Here is a 15564-nt window from a genome sequence, read left to right on the forward strand (position 1 = left end):
CATTTTACACATTTTAGTTCATTGTTTTTCTGTTCCCTCTTGTTTTCCTCATTTAAACATCTTAATTATAAGAACAAAATATGCTGGTTGAGCCAAGCATGAAAGTCAGGAATTGAGACAGAGAAGGGAATAGAATTTGATGGGGAAAGATATAACTGGCTGATTGGAATATTTAAATAACCCATACAGCTTTTTATAGGCTTTGTTTATCACGTGCTATGCAATGGATGCTGAAATCCATTATTGACATTTATGTGTAACACTAAACCAAGACTTCTTACCAGAGCTTGCTAAGCAGGCTTCAGTGGCTTGACTCACATATAAGACCAGGCCATCATGGATGAATTCGCTTATGTTAAAGCAAGGAACCCACAAGTGAATCACATTATAACATTATCACTGAACTATGTCATTAATTATTACCGGCTCATTGGAGAATGCCAACCTGTCTCTCCCCAACATTTCCTACTGGCTCTATGATCTTCCACCACTATTTGTGTTTGCTCTTTCTAAATAGACAAATTGCTTATGGTCTGAACTGACAAAGCATTTGTATCACTGGAAAACACTGATCTGCCCTGAACCTTTGTAGCACCTGGTTTCTGGGACACTTGGGACATTTGTGTCTCAATTCATTGCTTCAGTCATAATGAATTCAAATGGGATTTGCTTTTAGGCTGACAGCTTTACTCTTCAAACGAAGGGTAGTGTTAAAGTGGGGTGTATGTACTGAGCCTCAAATTGAAATTCATGAATGGTATCTTAATGCAACGTGACACTGAAATGAAGCTGTAAAGAAAAAAAAATCAATATGCAACACACATGCTTATTCTCAGATAAAAGATTCTGGTTTGTGTGTGTGTTTTTTTTTTTAAAAAAACTATCCAATTAGAAGTAAACAGGAAGTTTAAACTAAAATCTACTTTCACTGAGTAAAAAGAATGCAATATACTCTTCGTTTTTCATTGTTAGCTCTTGTGCGCCTTGGTAATTGAAAAGAACCAGAATCCACAACCCACTGTCCCTTTCTTTTGCTCTAGACTTTCCTAGACAAAGTCACCAGCAAGGTACAGAGACAATCTGCAATGAAAACCTTGTTAAGACTCAGATTCAGCTCCTAGGATTATTGCCAGATTTCCCCAGCAATTTCAAGAGACCAGAAACAGGTACAATGGCTAAAAACAAACAAATCGCACAAAAACCATTCAATGATTAAAAATCAAAGAAATCGGGATACTAAAGTAGGTAACTGGATTGACAAGCCTCTTTCTGAAAGGTCAGTTTTTTTAAAAAAAAGTTGCCCTGTTCTATTCTAGAAAAGTGATTTGCTGCTGAAGTTGCATTGCAAAATTGCTGAGCAATGCCAAGACCTGCAAGCCCAGGTGCGCAGGGAAATATGAATCCTTCTCCAACCATGCCTAATTATATCACATGGGCAGATCGCTTATACCTTTTTGCAGCGAGCAATATATTAATCCCCAGAGAAGCAGTTCTTCCTGTTCCAACCTTGTTGGTACGTTTTTCCTCCCTCGGTGTGCCTCCCAGGGCAAGTTTGGGCACTATTACTTTAAACACAGAGAGCATAAAGAAAGGAAGGAGTGCTCCACAGAGGAGGAGGAGGAGGAGGAATAACCTTGTAGTTTCGCATTGGTTTGAAAAGAGCATATCTATGGGGGAAATGATGTATTTAAACCTGCTGAAAGTTTTTAAGATTCCATCTCCTATATAGCAGCAATTTGAATTATTAGAATTTAAAGCTATTAATCAGCTGCTTTGCTGCTCTAAAGAAATGAGAAGAAAGAAAGACACAACCCCATCTCTATACATTCAAATAATTCAAGCAAAAACCAACAACCTAATCACCCTCGGTTGTTATTTATGATTGCCTCTTGTTCAATAACACAGTTTGTACATTTTAATATTTTTAATTTATCAGAAGACTCATTAAACACAGGATTTGGGTAATATAAGTGGACCTGCAACAAATACTAAAGTACTCCTATTATAGTTTCTCTCGAGCCTTGCTTTCCTCCAGAATAGTTTATATCCTTTAAACTTGAATTTTTTTTAGTTATCCAGCAACATGTAGCAACTGAACATACTCACTGAGCTTTCAGAGAATTTTACATAGCACAAGGATTTATTTTCTCACTTCTGAAAACCTTCAGGTTTCCCCAAACTTGTCATACTTGCATTTGGTGAACTTTAGTTATGTTAAGACTCACTCTTGAAGTTCAAAAAATTCAAATGGTAAATATGTATATTTACCAATAGCAATAGTGTGTGTATCTTAATACCTAGTGTGCCTTGGCTTTCCTCTTAACAGCTACAAGTTTTCAGGACACAAGGAAATTAAAATTATAATATTCATCTTGTTCTGAATGGCACTGCATTTCCCTTTAGCAGATTCACAGTTTAGATTGGCCGTTTCATTTTGTTGTTATTGTTTACACTGTACATCACTAGTGACACAAAACATCTTTTCCCCTTTTTGGTAGATCTACCTATTTTCTTCTAAATAAAGAATACTAAACTACCATTACATACAAATTAAGTCGGTGTACTGTATATTTTAGAGAAAGTTGGGCTCTTTGGAAAACTATCGTTAAATATTGGCTGGTACATTATTTAAGCCAGTGTTTCTCAACCTTGGTGACTTGAAGATGGGTGGACTTCAACTCCCAACTTCAACAGCTGGTTGAGGAATTCTGGGAGTTGAAGTCCACCTATCTTCAAGTCACCAAGGTTGAGAAACACAGGTTAAGCTATTAATTAGAACTAGCCTCATGGAGCAATCTAAAAGGTATAAACAAGCTGCAGAAGCTTCCAATGCATATTTAGGAACAATGCAAACACAGATCTAAACCATCATATGACCCAGATCCAGATGTCAAAGAAAACCTATAAATTTACATGATTTTGCTCAGGTATTTAGCGTATCGTTGAAGGCCATTTTATAAGTGCCTAACTGTTGAGGAGGAAGAGTTGGAAAACAGCTTTCTGAATCATAACACCTAGTACAGTAATGGCAAACCTTTTTGGCATCAAGTGCTGAAAAGGGAGAGCACACGCGCTCCTCCGGGCTGCAACCCAGAAGAGAAGCTGCCCAGGGGGCATGCGTGCACCAGAAAATGAACTTCTGGTCTTCCGGTTTCTGGCGCAAGTGACGATCAGCTGCCCGGCACGCATGCTCACACTGGAAAACGGAAGACCAGCTCTTCCATTTTCCGGCACTGTTGCACACACGGTCAGCTGATCATTGCACACACATGTGTGCCAGAAACCTAGAAGAGGAACAGGCAATGCCGTGCGTGCCAGGCAACATGGCTCTACATGCCACTTTGGGCACACATGCCATAGGTTTGCCATCAGGGGCCTAGTACTGTCATCTGACCCTAAAGGGGTCTAACTAACACTCATTTTAGTTAGGAAGCTATTTTTTACCATATCAGTTGAATAGCTAGGACAATGTGGCAGTACTGCTTCTTCTGAAGTTACATATTATTGGTTCCTATTGCTGCTTGCCACTGCTTTTCTATTTTTAATTGGAATGTTATAGGTTCTTATTTACATGACATTTTTTGAATTGCACTAGAAGACAGGAAACATCTTTTAAGTAAAAACAATAGGTTTACAAGTAATTATGAACATTCTATTATATAAAAATAAACCTGATTTTTTCTCCCTTCCTCCACCTCAGTTTTAATAGCATGTGAAAAGCACAATTACCATTAATGAGTTTCACATACAGATAAGAGTCAGTGTGGAGCTTGACAATAACATTTTCTTATAATTAATACAGAAAAGTGGAATAAGATAGTGATTGGGCAGTAGTATCAGATTAGAAAGCAAAAACAGAAAGACAAACAAATTTAAATACCTCCCAAAACATGTAGCATTAGCATTTAGCCCAAGTTCATCATTCATCAAAACTTAACAGCGTGTTTCGTGAAATACATTACATATATTAAAAACAATACTATCTGCAAAATGAATAGAATCTCATTCAAACTGATGGCTCTATAAAAGATTCTTATCTATAGGTAGTCCTCGACTTACAGCAGTTTGTTTAGCGACCGTTCAAAGTTACAATGGCACTGAAAAAAGTGACTTATGACTGTTTTTCATACTTATGACCATTGCAGCCCCATGACCAAAATTCTGACTCTCAGCAACTGACTCATACGTATGACTATTGCAGTGTCCGAAGGTCATGTGATCACTTTTTGTGATTTTCTGGCAAGCAAAGTCAGTGGTGAAGCGAGATTCACTTAGCAACCATGTTATTAATTCAATAAGTGCAGTGACAACTGTGGCAAGAAAGGTTGTAAAATGGGGCAAAACTCACCTAGCAACTGTCTCATTTAGTGACAGAAATGTTGGGCTCAGTTGTGATCGTAAGTCGAGGGCTACCTGTAACTGCACCTTTCAGAATTCAAATCATGAAGATGGGGACACAGATCAGACTGAATGTGGCAACAGTCTATTCTTGGACTCGCTGTTATAATGAATTTTAAAAACTAACCTTAGGAGAGTTCCTCATTTCATTCCCACAAATCAGAATGAACTTTTAAAAGCAGTGCAATTTATTTGGTGGGGGGAGAGCCTAGAAGCGTACTTTTTATCCTTTAAAAAAAAAATCCCAAGGCTTTAAGTGACTTTAAAAAAATTATCTTCCAGTTTATAGAAAGCTCCCTCACACCCACCAGGAAATGCTGCTTATTCATCTTGCAAATGAGTGTGTTTTAAAAAGTGGTTTCCTCCACGTGTCAGTATGCAACAATCTTATCTTAAAGGTTTGATATGAATTTCTTGTTTTGAAAATAAGTGACACTCTGTTTCCATTCCAATTCTAATACAAATCTTGAGCAAAGTATTAATCCAGTACACATCCTATTCTCTCCTGTTTAATCCCAGATATAGTTGAAAAGAATGTCACAGGCTTTCTTCCTCTTTTTAAGGTTGATTTGCCTGCACTAATGTCTAGAGATTCTGGTTTGAATCTTGAATAAAGAGAAACTGTAGTTAAATCTGATAGTATACAATTTAGTTTTTATGGGATAACATATGCATCATCAAATGACTGATAGAAAAACAATGACTTCTTCTTCAAGGCATTTGTTGAGATCACAAAATTTAGGTAATACTAATCTGTAGGAATAACTAAAATCAGTTTTCTGGTCTCCTTATTCTTTATGTTACAATTACTAAATTATTTTACAAAATGCCTTGTTTCTGATGGGCAGGCAACTCTGAAACATGACAATTGCAAGCCCTTAAGATCTCTCTACAAGTTAAAGAAACCTCATGTTCTAATTTGAATTCAAGTGGTTTGAAAATACAAAAAGGGGTTTTTCCCCTTTCTCCAATAAATGTAAGAACTTCTGATGCCAGGGAGATCTCTCCACACTAGTCACAATTTGTGAATGAACTATTATAACATTACCATTGACATTAAGCTTAAAAAAAAAAAAGATAAAATGACAGTGGAGACTGATTAGCTTAGAAAATTGGCAGGAGCGTCAGACCAGAAATGGTTCATAAAGCAACAGTCCCATTGGCTCCTTAGTACATAACTCAATCAAGAGCATTGACATAATATTATGATAAGAGTTACTATATAAATTAACACACGGAAGGGAACAGCCCAGCCGGCACTAAGGGAAAAAAATTAGCACGTGCAAGACAATGCATTATAGTCTATGTTTTAATATATAGCATGTTATTTTTAAGATTTAATTCCAGGACAAGCAACATGAAGCTTCTACGTTTCTTAAGAACTCTCACATAGGAACATGTTGTCTTCACAAGAAAAACTTCATACGGTGTATAAGGAAGGTATAACATGGAACAAAAGGAAAGTTAAAAACCAGCCCTATCTTTTTAAAGAAAAATATTCCTGTATCAATGTCAACTTTTACATCTACAATCTTTCAATCGATTTAGAAGAAATGGCTTACAATTTTTGTAATGAACTCAGAATAATCACTGTGATGATCAGAAATCGTGCCAAACCGTATTTTTCTAACCACAGATAACAACTGTTTCCATGGTTTAAGATTCCAGCCTACCATTCAAATACTTAGCTCCCTAAACTGGTTCCTACTTCATGGCACAGCAGTTTGAAGTGAAGCACAACAGCTCAAACTCTTATCTGAGAATTCAGTTATGACAATAATACAGCTCATACAAATCAATGTCAGTGTTTTTTTCCGTTTCAAAAGCTCCTCTGAGTCTATAAAATGGCATTTGTTCAAATCATGATTTCATTTGTAATGTACATCTCCATTTCACTGTATAATAACTTAAAATGAGTTACATTAACAACTAAAAAAAAGAGTACACAAGTAACAGCAAACTATATAACGACAACTTAAAAGGTGTCTGTAGTAATGAAATGTTGCCTGGACCCATACATATCACTAAGCCAATAATAGACTTTAACTGAACCATGTTCAACCATAGTGACCTGTTTCACATAAAATGCTAAACATGTGGGCAAAAACTTCAATGCAAGAGGTCAGTTCACATCTCTGATAACTGTTCTTTCCCTAGCTTTAAGCTATGAGAAAATAGGCTACTCAAACAATACTTTTAGCTCTGGCTACAGCCATGGTTTCTTTCAACATCCACTTTATGGCACCAGCAAATTATTCTGAAAAATAGTAGCTTTTGACTGACAAATGAGTTACCCATCAGTTTAAAATTTAGAAATCACACTAGCTAATTTCATGTATTAGACAAAGCCAAAATTAATGATACGGTGCCTTGAATGTAGAACTGAGTTTAAGAATCTTAATGAAGATTATATGTTTACCTGTGAATGAAGTATTTATTTAAATGCAGCTTTCCAAATTTACAGTATTTTCACTTATAGACATAGTTAGATTGTCCTCTTCTGCACTGGTAATTTGTTCCTAGCACTGTATAGAATCAAAGTCACCTTACCCATGGAAATTCTACAAGCACATTTTTTCAACATCGTATTAGTAAAGACCTTCTCCTAGGAGGAGGAATGGTCTATGGCAGGAATATCCAACATTTTTCAGGCGTGTTCAGAAGAGGACACATTTAATAAAGTGGATGGAGTTAGGGCAAAAAATAAAATTATTTCATTTTCAAAATTAAGGGCAAGTTAAATGTAAATTATTACTCCTCGGTCACCTATTAAAGCACATTAAAAACTGAATCAGGCTGCCAGCTTTTAAAGGTCACAGAATATTACATCCCAGACTTTTGGGGTCCCTAAATAGCCCTTGTTCAGTTTGTATATTTTAATCAACATGATTTCAATGATACGAGGTTTCTAAAAGCCTTGTTCTAGCATTCAGAATCTCATATAATTTTCCTGACCCAGATATTTAGTAAATATACTAAGGTCTCTTGGCAATTTCCATTTAAAATCAAAATTAGAATCTAAGATATTAAAACAATTTAAAGCAATACTTAGAAGAATATCAGTAATTACAAACTTGTTTAGATGGTGTGTTTTCATGCTTTTTTTAAAATTAAAAAAAAGCCAACAAAGAGGTCAGCTCCTTTTAACTGGGCAAAGCAGGCATTCCAAAGAACTGAACTAGCAATAGAGAAGGCTTGTTTTCAAGTCACAGCAAACTTCCTCAAATGATCTCAATAAGTGGATATTGGCAGGTGTGCGCAGGGCACTGTGTTCATTCAGGAAGCCCTACACTACTTTCAAGATAATCCCCAGCAATGTTTTTAGCACAGTACAACTCTGGCCTGCGGTTTTTCGAGACACCAACCTGAAGTTTTCTCAAAGGCAGCAAGGAGTTATCAGTGCTTGTATCATAGTTCAGTCTTTGTGAAGATAGGCTCAAAAATATGTAAAGCATTAAAATTATGGAAACCGTTTTTCCAATGAAATACAGTAACAATTTGATCACATGACCTTAGTATCATAGGGCCTAGTAGTACTCAAATGAGACTATGATCTACAATATGTGGTTATTTGATCTCTTTTAGAATAATTATGTGTCTATTAGTCAAAAGCCAAGAATCTATCAACACAGACCAATTCTGAAAATCTTCTAATTTTAAACACAAAATTTATACCAAAGTTACTACTCTGCCCACAGTCTATGTAACCAAATACCAATGTAATGAAAATAAGGATTTAAAAACTCAATAAAATCATATCATTTCAGACACAATTTCTAATTCTAAAGGATCAGTGCTTATTAGTAGTATAGGCACACTTAGTACCAATTTCATTCAATTCACTTTTAAACATTTCCATGTTTTCCTTATTAAGTTTAGCCTCAACACTAATAATACAGAACAAGTATTGAGTCTAAAATGCATGTTTTATTAAAGCATCATTTTAAATGAATTCTAAGCTAATAGCAGCCAGTTTTGTAAATTCTTTTTTATGAAATGCTATTAAAAAAGTTATGACCTACTACAGAACTGCTTGCATTAACTATTCATTCTGAAATTATTTTTTCTAGATGCCCTATAATTTCAGTGAAAATCATGCAAGAATTGATCAAGAACCTGTAGGCTAAGGCCAAAAGTCTGCTATTGTTACTGATGTTGATACTTTCAACCGAGAAATCCCATGGTATGTGATATCAATATTGCATGTAAGAGTAGGTAAGCACTCATAGACCAGATTCAGACACTGCATTGAGCCATCAGGCTCAGAGAATAAACTAAAGCAGAGGTGTCCAACTCAAGGTCTGGGGGCCAGATCCGGCCCACGGTGTGCTTAGATCTGGCTTGCGGGGCTGCCCTAGAAACAGCAGTGCCTTTTCCAGTAAAAAAGCAGCTCGGGAGGGCCACACCTAGCTCTCCCAGGCTCCGTTTTGGGCTGCAATGGCCTCGCCCCACGCCCCTGAGTTCCGTTTTCACTGGCAGAGGGCGACAGGAGGTCATTGCGGCAGAAAATGGAGCTCGAGAACCTATTTTCGCTGCCAGAGCGCTCGAACCGCCACAAATCCTCCCCGACATGAGTGATGTAAAGCTGGCCACGCCCACCGCACGGCACCCGAGGTCAAACACAAGCCTGATGTGGCCCTCAATGAAATTGAGTTTGACACCCTTGAACTAAATCCTAAGCCATTCACCAGGTTATAAACCACAACTGCTACTTTTATTAAGCCAAGAACCAAGCGATTTACAGATAAATGTGAAAAACAAACCGTCACAGATTGGATTCATGTATACTGCTAAACTATAAACAACAATTTGTACGTTACAATTGTTAAATACACGTTAAGTAAGCCAAAACCAGACTACATTATTAGCATGCTTGTGAATTTTTTGTATTATGTTTTTAGAATTCTGTTAATTACTTTTAAGTCTATTGTAGCCTCCCTTGCCCCACACAACATTGAACTGTATAATGCTTCTATAGTAACTACACATTAAAGGTAGTGATCTTGGTTTCTTTAGCATGAGACAGATAAACTATTAGCCACAAATACTGCCAAGTTAATCAGACATTCTTCTAAGTCTCTAGATCAGGCCTAGCATGGGAACCAAACAAATTATGCAACGCAATGCTATATGAAAACAGGAATTAATCTATTTCATTTCTTCTTTTTTGTACTAGCATTCCTTTCTAAAAATCCCAGTAATTTATCACTTGAACCTAAGATTAGATAAGATAAATAATAAAATTAAGCCTTACAATAAATATAACTTTAAAAATGTTACTCTCATCTTTATTTTTCAAATCTTGACGGAATGGGGGAACGTGGTCTGAATTGGAATCTAATCCTCATCCAATCCCTTCTCCTCCATTTCAATATGCTGACATGCATATCAATTACCTGAATTCAAAAAGCATTTTTATTTACATACCATCTTAAGTCCCTCTTAGAAATGGCCAGTATAGAAATGTGAAAAATAAATAATGTAGTATTTTATCATGTTTCATTATCTTTAAAGGTGTTTGTGTGTACACACACGTACACACACACACACACACACACACGTGCATCCATCCCCTAGTATAATTTGCACATACTTGCTCCCAATTGTTGTCATAAACTTTTCAATAAGATAATTAGACTCTATTAATGAAATGGAAAAATGCTAAAGAGTGATTGGCTTTTCCAGCAAAAACATATGTGAACCAATATGGAAAGCATTTTCAATTTTTAAGTTAACACCTGCTGTATGGTGAGCATCTTTACAAGTGTGAAGTGTAATGCAAACATACATTACCCAGGTATTTCAGGTTACCAAGACCAATTATAGCTCTCTGATGAGCATACCTTTCAGCATATTAGCAGCTCTAAGAAATATGTGCAGTTTCATCTAAATATACAGAATTGTTACAATCTGCTCCAAGTTGAATCAAATTTGGAAAAAAAAAGTTACAGTTCTATTTCAGAAGGATTAATGGAACAGTCAGCTTATTTCTATTTGTTCCATTGTCTGACTACCATCTTCCTAGAATTGTAAACCCATTTAAACAGATTATTATACTACAGCAGCAGGTATGCTGGCAATATTGCATAAAATGTATATTTAAGTAGAGAATTTTTATAATAATATACATGCATTTTTAAAAAATAAAGTTCAAGTAGTTAATCTATTGTTGCTCCTAGTGTAAACCTATCAAATGAAAGTATTGCAGACACTGATGAAAGGTCTAAAGTAGTAAGAACTCAGCAGATAAATGAAATATAATTTTAATAGACTAACATGCAGCAAATGATCAACAGTACAGCTTAATACATAAGTGTTTATTACCTACATTTTAAAAATCAAACTACCAATTCCAGTTTTAATTAAGGTAAACTGAACTATCATTCCCTCAATTTCTGTTTTTACACATAGCACATTTTTCTTAAATGCTCCTATACTAAAGCAGGGGTTCAACTTTCAAGAAAATAATTGCATTTGTTTGCCTTGTAGAATAAAATGGACTGTTCAAGCAATACAAATTTGGAAAATAATGAATTATAGTTATTGTATTTGTTGGTGTGCAGTGTCCAGTGATTCAAGATGAAAAAGGTGAGGTCCTGTTGGAAACAGGAGCTGTATCAAAACTTGAAAAAAAATCACTTATTCTCCAGGAGTCACAGAAACAAAATAAACGAATTTTGTGGGGGGGGGGGATTACACAGCACACAGTATTGTGTCCACAGAAATCGACTTCGGGCTTCAGCAGCAAAATAAATTTGTGTTAGCATAAAATGCACCTCTGCCTCTTTTGTTTCAAGGCACAATGCATCTTAGAGCAGCAGCCGGTCTGTGAGATGTGATCTGCTCCTGCTGAACCTCCTCAAGGTCACAGCCAATTTCAGCTGTGGAATTCGAATAATAATAATAATAATTGAAATAATAATTTTTTAAAAAAAAAATCAAAAAAGTCAAAAAGTGGCAGGGATGCGCTGGGTTAGGGCTGGTAGGAAAAGCAGAGTGTAAAAGTTTATGAGCTCATCAGGATTGTTGTACCATTACATCAGAGGCAATTATAAATGGCCAAGAGCAGGAGATGGGGAGCCAATCAGATCACAGATAGGATGTCAACCTAAGACCAACTGTCTCCTGGCTTTGACAGAAGGATTTTACCTCCATAATTCAAATCCCAAACCAAAGCAATCTGCACTTACTACTCCAATCACTGAACTGTTTACCAGCACTGCCAGGCAAAAGCTGAAAGCACCTGGCGATCTAAAAAGGGTTACCCAGAAAATGGCTCCGGCCACCCTGGACAAGAGAAGAGTGTCCAAGGAGGTCCCTTGCCCTCTTTCTTACCCCCTGGCACCTCGCAGGACGCTCAAGCCTACCCGACCCACCCCAAGGGGGGGAAAAGAGGGAGACGGCGGAGAAGCAGAGCCCCACCGGCTTCCCCAGCTCCGAGCCGCTCATCACACCCTCTTTTTTCCCCCGAGGCAGCAACAGGGAGCTATTTTTTGCCACCCCACCCCTCCCACCCCCAGAGGTGGCGGCGGCCAGCCTTGCCTCCCCCCACCCACCCCCAGGAACCCCCCGACAGGCTGGCGGCGAGGAAGGGAAGCAACCGAACAGGAGGGCTCCGCTCGGAAAGACCTGCCACTAAGGCTGGAGAAGGGAGGAAGGGAAGGCAGAGAGGCAGCCATTTTAGAGACAAGAGGAAAGAGAGGCAGACAATGGCAGCTCGCTAGCGATGTGGGCCTGGGAAAGCCCAGGCGAGCCCGGCCCCACGGAGGCGGCCCCCCAGCCCCGCAGAGCGGCAGGCTCCCCTCCCTGCTTTCGCTCTCGGCCTTCTCCAGCCGTCCCCACCCACCCCCCCCCCGGCCGACGGCCCAGAGGCGCCCCGGCACCCCCTCCCCCCCCCGCGCCCGAGTTTTACCTGTTGGCTCCTGGCAAGCGACTGTCCCCCGGCGGCGCTGCTGCTCCCGGGGCTCATGGGCGCGTGGTGGCTCCTTTGTTGGCTTCCCGGGCCGGCTGCCGCCCAGCCCTGGCCGGTGGCCCCGCTGTATTGAGAAGCAATGTCCGGTGCGGCCGGGGCCTTGGCCGTCGCTCCGCCGTCCTGGGGGCCGCTGCCGTAATCGGCCCCCGGGTACCCTTGATAGCCTCTAGTCGAGCTAGGGGAAGTGAGCAGCTGGTTGAGGGTGGGGGTCGACGTGGGTTGCGGGGAAGGGCCCCCGACGCTGCCGCCTCCTGCGCCGCCGGCCGAGGGCCCCATGGCCCCGAACCGCTGCTGCTGGAAAACCGAGGCCGGCGGTTTCGCCCCGGCTTGAGCGGGGCTTTGAGCGTTTCCCCGGGGGGAGCTCAGGGCGTAGGCCTGAGGGGGAGGCGGGTAGGCGCCGGCGCTGCGCCCGGCGGCGGGGTAGTAGTTGTTGTACTGGTGGTTGGGGAAGCCGTGCTCCGCGCCGCCGACGCCATGCGAGTTCTGGGGAGGGGGCGGCCCCTGGGGGGGCCCCGCGGGCCCCGAGTACGGCTGCTCCAGGCCCCCGCTCTGCAGCGCTGCCATGCCAGGGCTTTGTTGTCCGCCATGTTGGTGGAAAGCAGCGGCTGCGACGACGGCCGCAGCCGCCTGGGCGCCCCGACCGTAGGGTTGCCCGAACCCGTAGGCTGGCGGGGCTAAGGCAGCCGGGTGAGTCGGGGGCGGCGGTTGGTGCTGCTGCTGCTGTGGCTGCGGCGTCCCCACCCCGTCGCTGCTGTTGCTACTGCCGCCGCCGCCGCTACCACTACCGGGCGGCTCCGGGAGGTTATTGTTCAGGGTGGCGACGGGCCTAGGGCCCGGGTTCCCGTTGGGGCTCTTCAGGTCGGGCTCGGCCCCAGCGCCCCCGCCATTGCTCTCGGCCCCGTCCTGCAGTTCCTTTCCCGGGGGACCTTCACTTTCCGACTGCTTCTCGCCGCCGCCGCGCTCCGCCGCCTCGCCCCCCGCCTCCTCCGACGAACAATCCCGCTGCTGCGCCTCCGCTTTCTTCAGCTCGGACGGAGCCGGGACACCCAAGCTGCTGGCGGCGGCGGCGGGGGCCACCTGAGCGGCCATGATCCCCCCTCCCCAGCCAGCCAGCCCACCCACCCCCCGCCCGACCTACTCCCCGCTTGGCCGGCCGGCCGGCACAAGGCCTCACCGCTCTTCTCCTCCTCCTCCTCCTCGTCCTCCCCGCTCAAGCGGCGGCGGGCTCCGCGGGTCAACGGGGTCTCATTCCTCCCCCGGCGCGGCGAGCTCCGGCGGGCTGGACGTGGGTGCGAGGGGCCTGGCCCCGCGGTGCCTCCTCGCTCAGTTGCAGCCGGCGAAGAAAGGGGAGAGGAGGAGGAGGAGGAAAGGGGGAGGGGAGCAGGACGGGGCTCCCGGTGGGGGGAGAGGAGAAAGGGAAGGGGGGCACAGCGGGCGAGGAGACGCCGGACAGAGCCCCTTGCGCGGAGCCGGGCCGAGAGGCGAGACCGAGGCGAGCCGAGTGGCGGCGGCTTCCGACTCTCGTCCGCCGAGTCCTGCTCACTCCGACACGAGGCTCAGCACTGCCATTTTACCCAGCGCCGCGGCAACTTGCCAAACCCGGAGTGGAATCTGGCGCGGAGCGGAGCGCCCTTTCCCCTCCCCCCTCACAAAGGAGGAGCTGCCAGGCCCTGGACGCTTTCAACTCAGCACGGCTGAAGCTGGAAGCGAACAGCCCGCCGGCCGCTCGCAAAACCCGACACGGATCGCCGGCGGAGGAGCCGAACTCCAGCTTTTCGAAGCCACAAAAGGAAGCTTCGCTGCTGACAAAACAGCCAAGATGGACCGGGGGAACCTTCGCTTCGGAGGACAGCGGAGGCAGCTCCGGGCCCGCCCGCTCCCAATAAACCCCCAGAGGGAAGCGGCAGCCGCTTGCTCTCTTATTTTTTTTATTTGCAAAGCGCACAAAGCCTCCCGTCGCTTGGAAAGTCCGGGACTTGGTAGCTTTAAGGGCAGGAGGGATTAAGAGACGCCGCATAAAGGCCGGAGAGATGAACTGCCAGAATAGATCAAAACTTCAACTAGAGCCCTGCTGGATGGAGCAGGAGTGGGAAAGTTCACTCCACTTGTGATGCTCACTGTAATAACTTGGGAAAACCGGGTGATGGGTGGCACTGTTCCTTCAGAAAAGGCGGCAGGCGTCGAGCATGTTCAAAAAAGAGGATGGGTTTTAGTAGTGCAAGTAATATCTTTTTGGCCACTGGTGTTCGCTTGTATAATTTGCAAGACAAGAGTGAACTTCAATTAATCACAGGGGGCAAGTTCACACCAGCCAAAAAAAAAAAAAACGTTAACTGCCAGCGTAGGTGGTTCAGTGTATTCTGCAAACGGATCTTAGGGAACAATGGTCAAGGTTTTAATTCAAGTACACACCCCAAGAAATGAATTTACATTTCTATGCTGCAGGGAGCATGCCTTGTGCAGCCTAAGTGTCTTTCACCTGAGCAGTATGGGGGTCCAGAGGAAAAAAACAGAATATTCACTATATAACTCTTTATGTGTAGTGCCAGAAGCAACATGAGAAGTCCATGTGCACTCAGCTGGTGTTTGATGCCAAAAGTCTATCCTTGTGCTAAAGCAGGACCCTGCACCTCCAAATCTCTTTATTAGGTTACTTATGGGCCAAGTCTAGATTTTGGCTGAACTTGCAGCAACACACCAAACCTAAAAAGAAGTTGGATCTGATTGCCTTGGTTTCCACCAACTAGGCGTTCAGTCCACAAGATTCAGTGATTCACGCGTTAGCTCATTGTATGAACACAACCTCTGTGATGAATAGCAGAAATATACAGATTTAAAATTTACAATAAAACAAAAATTCCAATGATTCTAGCCAGCATACTTGGTGGCACAAAAGAAAAAGGCAACACACACAATAGTTAATCGTGCCGATATGCAAATTCCATTTAAACTACCAAACAATGCAGTAAACAAGAAACCAATCCCTTCATTAAGTTTCCCAAATCAAATCCACCCACCCAATAGGTGTTATCTCCAGTTTTGGCCTCAAAATTGCTTACTGTTTTATCTGTCATTCTTTATCTTACACTCTACCTTTGTGGCCCTACTTCATTTTTTATAATTTCTAACTACTGGTATTCAGTTGATGAATCACATTTTATTAGTCACATGCCTGAAATACTATGACCTGTACA

General features: G+C 42.4%; 1 protein-coding gene across 3 annotated transcripts in view; it reads right to left on the minus strand.

Annotated features, from left to right (window-relative positions):
* Positions 1-15564, minus strand: part of ARID1A (AT-rich interaction domain 1A) — a 116580-nt gene that overhangs the window by 71729 nt on the left and 29287 nt on the right. For 2 of the 3 annotated variants that reach the window (XM_081962395.1, XM_081962394.1), the window contains exon 1: positions 12311-13947. The exons of the other annotated variant lie outside the window; for it this stretch is intronic. In XM_081962395.1, coding sequence (XP_081818521.1) covers positions 12311-13459 — 1149 coding nt within the window. In that variant the 5' untranslated portion in view covers positions 13460-13947. Of the gene's footprint in view, positions 1-12310; positions 13948-15564 lie in introns of those variants that run through there. 3 annotated transcript variants of the gene reach the window in all.

Source organism: Natrix helvetica, assembly GCF_964273705.1.
Source record: "Natrix helvetica genome assembly, chromosome: 9".
NCBI classification, from domain to species: domain Eukaryota; kingdom Metazoa; phylum Chordata; class Lepidosauria; order Squamata; family Natricidae; genus Natrix; species Natrix helvetica.